Source organism: Gopherus evgoodei, chromosome 15 (assembly GCF_007399415.2).
Source record: "Gopherus evgoodei ecotype Sinaloan lineage chromosome 15, rGopEvg1_v1.p, whole genome shotgun sequence".
NCBI classification, from domain to species: domain Eukaryota; kingdom Metazoa; phylum Chordata; order Testudines; family Testudinidae; genus Gopherus; species Gopherus evgoodei.
In genome coordinates this window covers 27,834,361-27,841,876 of record NC_044336.1, presented here as the reverse complement: position 1 = coordinate 27,841,876, position 7,516 = coordinate 27,834,361, and the positions used below count along the sequence as shown (strand labels likewise).

General features: G+C 55.6%; 1 protein-coding gene across 7 annotated transcripts in view; it reads left to right on the top strand.

Moving 5' to 3' along the window:
* The first annotated feature begins 75 nt into the window (after positions 1-75).
* The window catches only part of CARD14 (caspase recruitment domain family member 14), a 24,828-nt gene continuing 17,387 nt past the window's right edge, over positions 76-7,516 (top strand). For 2 of the 7 annotated variants that reach the window (XM_030533892.1, XM_030533890.1), the window contains exon 1: positions 5,164-6,464. Coding sequence is in view for 4 of the 7 variants with exons in the window: in XM_030533889.1 (XP_030389749.1) it covers positions 6,822-7,035 (214 nt within the window). In the remaining 3 variants the exon portion in view is untranslated. Of the gene's footprint in view, positions 1,064-5,161; positions 7,036-7,516 lie in introns of those variants that run through there. The other 5 variants (XM_030533888.1, XM_030533889.1, XM_030533887.1 and 2 more) reach the window with 5 other exon arrangements.

Genomic DNA, 7,516 nt, shown 5'->3' with positions numbered 1-7,516 from the left:
GGTGCAGTGGTTCTCAACCTATTAACCATTGTGGGCTGCATCCAGTACTACCTGTATGGCCCTGAGGCTGTCACGTGGGCCGCAGCTGTGTGCCCAGTGGGCTGCAGGTTGAGAACTGCTGCTGGGGTGAATTGGGGTGTGGGAGGGGCTTGCCTTCCCCTGTTTTGTCTGTGTGTTGGGCATGCCTTGGATGTGGGGCGTTGTCTGCCTGGCCTAGAAAAGCGCAGAGGGATGGGCTGTGGGTGGTCCCGTCACTGTGCAGTGGAGCTTCCTGCTCTTCTGGGGGGATTTATTGCTAATAAAGATCACTGTGAATGTTCTTTTGACCTTGGCTCATGCGGACGTGGAGTGTGGCGTAAGATGTTTGGTTGGTGCCAGGAGGTGACTTGGTCCCCAGGCTCCCTGGTGGCAAGCTCTTGGCTTCTCCCCAGGGCTGTCCTCTCGTAGCTGGCCCTACATATGACATTTTTTTCAGTCTATCCAAGGTGCCTATTGTGAATCACTGTCCCATGCTCACAGCGGGAGAGAGCCCTGTCTGCCCACGAGGAGAACCGCTTCCCAGCCCCCGGCAGCTGGCAGCACAGGCTTCCACTCCGGGCTCCGCGAGCTGGCTCTTTCCCCCTGCAGAGTACCAAGTTACACACCCCACATTGTTACACTCGCGGGCCCCGGCTCCTATCTTCCGGGACACCCACAGTGTGCGCTGGTGTGCTGCCTCCATGGAAGCAGTGCAGCTTAGCTTTCTGTTTTCGCCTCAGTTCAGCACTCTCCTTCGCACCAGGCACTTAGACGGGGTTATGCTAAAGCCAGATAGAAGTGCATTTCACAAAGCTTGGGATAAAGATTTAAATAAAAGCAAGTGTGAGGGCTTGGCACCGGAAGATTACAGGTAAAAGATAAACATAAATGCCATCTGTAGTCCAGGCTTGTTAACAGGTTCCTTTCCTGCCTGGTAAAGTGTTTCTCATGGAATGGGCTGTTTCTGCAGCGCTTGTCCAGTCCAGAGAGCTGACACACAGAGGGATATTAGGATCCAAAGCCCAGAGGATGCTTCGCTCTGACGGTGAGGAGCTGGAATTCATCACTCACGTAAATCCCCCCAGCTTGCTGCATTCCTGAGCCACATCCACCCAGAGTCTGCTCTGAACTTCGTGTTGCAGCTGGCAGCACCATGCATTGATATTTCAAAGCCAAATGTGGATCAGGCTCTAAGCTCCTAATGTTTGGCTAAATGTTCCCTTAAGCTGTCCCCTGCGCTGTGGGAGCCATACAGTGGTTCTGCTCATTTGTCAGAGGAGACATTGTGCTCAGCACGGTGCGACGGAGAGAAAAACCAGGCCCTACCCCAAGGGCCTTCGTGTCTACAAGACAAACACCCTGGGTGGCAGAGGATGGACGTTGCTGGGATGTGGGGTTCTTCGCTGGGAGGGTGAAGGTACAGTGCTGGAGGTGCATGTGTAATAACGGAGGTGAATTTGCATCATGCTTCGTAGCTAGGTGATACACATGAGGTCACTGAACCCACAGCAGCCACCTGTGTTGTCTGTTCCCAAAATCCTTCCTGTGCAGCCAGTCAACTTCCTGCCATTTGCCCTTGTGCAGAAGCACTAAAGAATGTAAAGAAAACTGACCACCTTTCTCTGGGGCTTCTTGGCTCCCTGCCCTAGATTTTCAGAGATTATATTCCTGCTGCAGAGTTCTGTTCTTTCACTCAAAATCCCTAGAGATGGGGTCATAGTACTCTCATACCCGGTCGGAGAGAGGAGAATGCCCCTATTACCTTCATCCCTCCGATAGGGCGAGGGCAAAGATGGCTCCAGCCAAGCTGTCGGAAATGCTGTACTAGGCTGGGGAGGGAGGCTGGAGTGAAGCCCTGTGAACCTTTTATTGGCCCGGAGTAAAATCCGCTGCAAAGAGACCTTGCTCCCCAGAAGCAATTCCCCAGGACCCTGCCTGGGAGCCCATGCTCACCAGGTAACAGCCTATCCTGAATGACTCTGCCAGAGCATGGGGACAGGCAGGACTATTCTGGTCTGTTTTGATGGGAAGATCCCTCTAAGAAACCAATTGCTCTGGATCCCTTCTGGCAGGTTTCAATAGGCAACTCTAGGTGCCTGAGTTATTCTCGGGTCGCTGGCACAGATTCCACCCTGGCATAGTGCCATCTCTTCTTTTGTCTGTCGCAACCCTGGATTTCCAGTAAATAACTTGACCTGCCCTTCCACGCCACGGAGGAGGAGCAACTCTCGGCAGTTCCAGATGATGCCAAGTGGGATTTCCCCACCTGCCTGGCATTCTTGGTGTCGTGGCACGTCTAGTTGGAATGGGCTGTCCTCACCCTCACTTGTTCTTCTCGGGGGGCTGCTTTGGTTAAACCCATTCCCTACGGCACAGGAGTGAGGGAAACTATTTGCTTCCTGTGCGTTGGGCAGCGCTTGGTGCAGTCAGTTTCACTGTGGTGTCGCTGGTCGGATGCACTTCCTGTCTCATGCCATGGCAGCACGACACCACGGGCAGGCTCTTACCTGGGCTGTTTACCTCCGGCAGCGGCAGAGCTGAGCTGGGTGTGCACAGATCAGCACCAGCCAGCAGGTTGGGTGGTGGTCTCTCCGGCATTGTACGTGGCAGTGGGGAGGGGAAGGGGCTGGTAACAGCTGACATGCTAGGACCATACGGCAAGGGAGCTCTGCCCCAAAATAGGAATTTTTTGCAAGTAGTCAATTAAAAAAAACACAAAAGCCACGGGGAGAGTCCCATCCCCAAAGCTGTGTGATGAGATGTTTCTGACTGTGTCCCAGTAAGGCCAGAGAGGAACGGGCCAAGTTCAGAGCTTGCTGGATAAGTGGGGGATGGGGAGGGTGGGGAAGCCTTTCCCATAGGAATGAGTCTGAGCTGGCGAACAGGCCCATAAGTATGTGTGACATGCACTGTAGCAGAACAGGAGAAGTGGGGACCCAACTGAAACTCCGTTGAGCTGTGACCCTGAACGTAGCCCTGGGAGTCCTGTACGTGGCTGCTGGCCCAGTGCCTGCGGGGCTGGGGCTAGATGAACTGCAGTGATAGGTGAAGACAATTGTGGAACCTGGCTGAACTTCCTGTTTTAAAATCCCAGCTAGCCCAGGCCTTGCTGCTGCTCCAGCATCATCTGCCTGCTGTAATCCCTGGGGAGAAAACCTGCCATCTCTAACAGGTGCAGCAAAGCCTGTGCTCCTGTCCTTAACCCTGGGAGTGCTGCCTCTTCCACGCTAACAGCCAGAGGCTTGGTGTTCAAAGGGTTATATTCTTCCCCACCTCTCCTCACTTTGTGATGTGTAGCTGGTTGGCAGGCGAGGACGGGGACAGGGACTGAGAGAGTTTCCCCGGCTCTTAGCTACACCTTCTGCCTGAGCTGCTGGATCTCGGCATATGAATGGCTCCAGTCTTCCCACCATGGTGCATCATCCCCACCTGACGCCTCTTGTGCTGCCTATTCTCTTAGCGCTGGGAGGTCCAGCACAAGTTCCTTCTCTGCTCTTGATTGACCAAAGTAGTCAAGTCCTCTGCTCATTTCACCCCTGCCCCTCGCTGATAAATTAAACAGCAGCAGTCTTGGGGGGAGGGACCCCCCCGTTAGCTCTCTGCCATGCTGGACAGGGACTGTTTATCCCTGCTGTTAGTTCCTTATCCAACCTCTGTCAGCTTGTCTGGGAGGAAACAGGCTCTGCTTGCTGGCTGCCTCTGAATGGGCAAATGTCTCATCTCCCTTGGAGGACCCAGCCCTCTTGACAAACCTGCTTTGCAGCCGATTGTTCCTCCAGTATCACTTGCTGCCACGGCCCCAGAGCCTGAACACCCAGGGCTCAGCGCGGACACCCAGCGGGGGACAGGTAGGGCTGCCAGCACCTTGGCTTCTGCGTCTGCGCTCTTGGAGCTAAGGTGGGAAGGCAGCTGGTTAACAGGGCCAGTTTGCTCTGAGAGAGGAGGCTGGGGGCAAAGGTCACAGGGCTTGCAGTGGCTGGAATGGATCCAGGAGCTGAGGGACGCTCCCTCACTGGGGCCAGAGCATCCCACCTGGGAGAAGAGCCCCTTCCCCTTCAGCCCCACAGCACTTTACCCTGGCAGTGACCTGGGAACTGGGCATCGCTCTCCCATTGTAGGGGGTGTGGGGTGAAATGAAGCCCCGGAGAGGCTGATTTGCCCAAGATCAGTCAGTGATTCAGGGGCAGAGCTGAGAACAGCTTCGCTGTCCTGGCTCCCAGTCCTGGCGTTCTCGTGTGTTCCAGTGTTCAGGGAACTAACCTCCTTACCTAGCCGCTCCGGCTTGGTGTCTCACTGAGCTGAGATCCCAGGGCTCGCAGGGGAGAATCCCTTGGCACCAGTGTCATCCCTGTAGCACCCAGGCTGAGCCACGATTCCTTTGACTCTCAGCCCTCCCCGCAGCTTCTGTTCTAACTCGAGCACCTCCAAGCCCATCTTGCCTTGGAGAGCTTGAGCTTGAAGTCTTTAAACTCTGATCTGAGGACGACAGTAACTCAGCCAGAGGCTAGGGTCTACTGCCGGAGGGCTGGCTGAGGTTCTGTGGCCTGCGCTGTACTGGGGGTCAGCCTAGATGATCTCAAAGGTCCCTTCACAAGTTTGAGAGTTGGAGCCCGCTGATTTCCTGGTTGCCTTGAGGAGACGCTGAGTCTTTCCTGCCATGCAGAGCTTCAGCATTTGACTCCTGCAATGTGTCATTGGGAAACACGGGTCATTGACTAAACATGTTTAAAGGGGTCTGGCTTGGGAGGGGTGGGGGTTGATTGATGTCTGTAAAGTGCTCAGTAAGCCTGTGTGCAATCCCCGTCCTCCTGAGCGTGTGGGCAGGTGCCCGGGTACCGGCATGTCCAAATGTAAGGAGACACTCAGCCGCAGATCATTTGATGTACTCCTTTCCCCGTGACACCCCCAGCCTGAAGACTGCTGGTTGCTGAGCAAAACAAAGGATTACGCCAGGGCCTCTTGGCACTCCTCCTAACAGCTGCTGGGCCCTGGAACCCAGCCTCCAAGGCAGCTGCTGCCAGGAGCTAGCAGAGACTCCCGCAGTTATTCCTGGAATGAGGAACCAGGAGGAGGCCAAGTTTGGAGCCCTGCTGCTGCCCTACGGGTGTCTCCCAAGGCCAAGTGTGAGTTTAAAGAGCTAAAGGCCTGGGTGAAAGCAGGGGAGGCTGCCTCCTTACCACTGTGCTGGTGCTCAGCCTGCGTGGGCGTTGCTAGCTTGAAAGGTGCCCGCACAGGCTAGGGGGAAGGCCGGGTGTGTGTCCCGGCGAGCTAGCGGGAAGGTCGGGGCTGGCCTGCCCTGGCTCTGCTGGAGGACTGTTTGGGAGCCGCAGGAGATGAGTATTGTGAGCTCTCGCTGTTATGGAGAGGCGAGGCGGGGAGGGGGGGTCTCTTTTCAGCCTCATGCTCCTGGGGCACTGAGGGTGAGGTGGCGTCACCAGCGCGTGCAGTGACAGTTCTGGTATCGGTGCGAAGGCACAGTCATGCGCACAACTGCCAGTAACACCTTTACCTCCAAGTGCTTCACACAGGGGCCTGCCTACAAAAACTCCTCACTCAAATGCCCGGCGGAGCGTGGCTGCCCTCACCAGCTCCCAGCAGCTTTGGACAGGAAGAGAAATGGCCTATTGGCTAGAGCCATGGAGGGAGGCAGGACGTGAGGTCTAACTTCTCCTGGCCCCTGCTCCACCCCACTATGGCTCCACCTGCACCCTCACAGTCCGGGCACAACCCCACCCTTGGCCTGCTCTCCCAGGCCTGCTGCTTTCCCTGCACTGCTCCCGCATGGGGCCAAGGAGGCCCTGATTGGGTCTCTTCCCCTGCCCCTCCTTGGTTCAGCTCTCCCAGTCAGGGCAGGGAGCCAGCTCTGCACAGGGGGCAGTTCCCAGGCTTCAGAGGGAGGTGAGCAGGTTCTGCTTCCTCCACCCTATCCATCATCATGTGACGCAGCCCCCGAGACCTTTGAGTGGGGCCCAGGCTGGCCCAGGGCAAGTGCCTCTGCACCAGCAGCCAAGGCAGGGCTGTGCTTATCATCCCCCTGGCTGGCACCGGCCCCCAGGGCTCCTTGTCTGTCCTGCTACAGATACCAGCAAGGCTCATGTGATTAAAGTTTTTCATGTCCCTGCTCCTGAGCAGAGGCGTTTCCCTTCCCCCTGGACTTTGTGCCCCTCTGAGCCCAGGGGAAAATCACCAGCTGGGACCCAGCCATGCCCTGGGCGAGGGACCCGCACACCAGAGCAGCAGCTTCTCTAGCACTGCAGAGCCGTGTTCCTGCTCCGCACAATCCCAGCCCAGCACTGCTGGCTGCAGGAGGGGAAGAGGGAAACCAGACTGGTGGGTTCGTTCCATCTCCTGTGTCCCAGGGGTGGGCAGGGACCCTTTCCCCGGGAGAGCAAAGTACCCACGGCCTGGGCTGTGACGCCAGGTCCCCCCAGACAGAGAAGAAACAGGTCAGGTCAGGTTCTTATACTGTTGTTGCTGCAGGATCTGAGACGAGAGCCCCAGTGGGTCGGGACCCTGGGAAAGGGCTCAGGGGTATGGGGTCATGGGGCGTGAGGACAGGAATGCAGGGTTCTGGTGACGGGCTTAGGGCCCCTCTTCCTGGCGCTTTGGGGATGCTGCTTTTCTCCCTTTAAATAGCCTCACTTTCCTCTTGCTTCACTGTTCTTTCCCTGCTGAAAATAACTGGGCCAGAACTGTTGGAAAGATGTGAACCAGGAGCCAGAACCCTGGGCAGATGAGGATTGCTGGGTATTTTATGGTTATCTGGTACCTCCCATCTTGACAGGACTAAGAATGGAGGTGCCATGGGGCTGGGACTGGGACCGTGCCCTCCTCCCTGGTTTGTATATATAGGGATGAGCATGCAGTTGGCTCTGATCATAGCAAGGAGGATATCCAGAGCTGTGCAGCCTGTGCATGTCAGAATCACTTCACCTGCTGCTGGCAGGCAGCTGCCTCTGGGGTGGAACATGGTAGCTGCTAGACACTGCAGAGCAGCAGTGCATCACTTCCTGTCAGGTGGAATTATTAGTAATGTTAAAAATGATTAATATTAACATGGGAACCCACCAGACACTAATTTAACCACAAATGCCTTTAAGTTCAAAGGCCAAATGATATTTTATACAATTGCTCTAACCCTGCCCACAAGCCTAAAAAGCAGCAGTCCCTACACCCAACCCCAGTAACAATGTGCACAAGCGTGTGATCAGTATGCTGACAAACAGGCCGACCTAGGGAAAACTGTCCCATCCTGGCATGCTCCAGCACAAAATACCCTCAGATTCCCAACGCTTTTTATACCCTTCAGCTAACAAATGCTGCCACAGCCGATTGCCACATTAGCTAACAACCAGCTCCAGTTCCAATATCTGTCCAGATTTACATCCTTCTTCTTTCAAGACCGTTGCTCCTTATCTGTACACCTCCTTCTTGCCGACCAACAGCTTTCCACCACACCTGGTTAACATGGGCTTTACGGGTCAGATAAGGCTGGTGG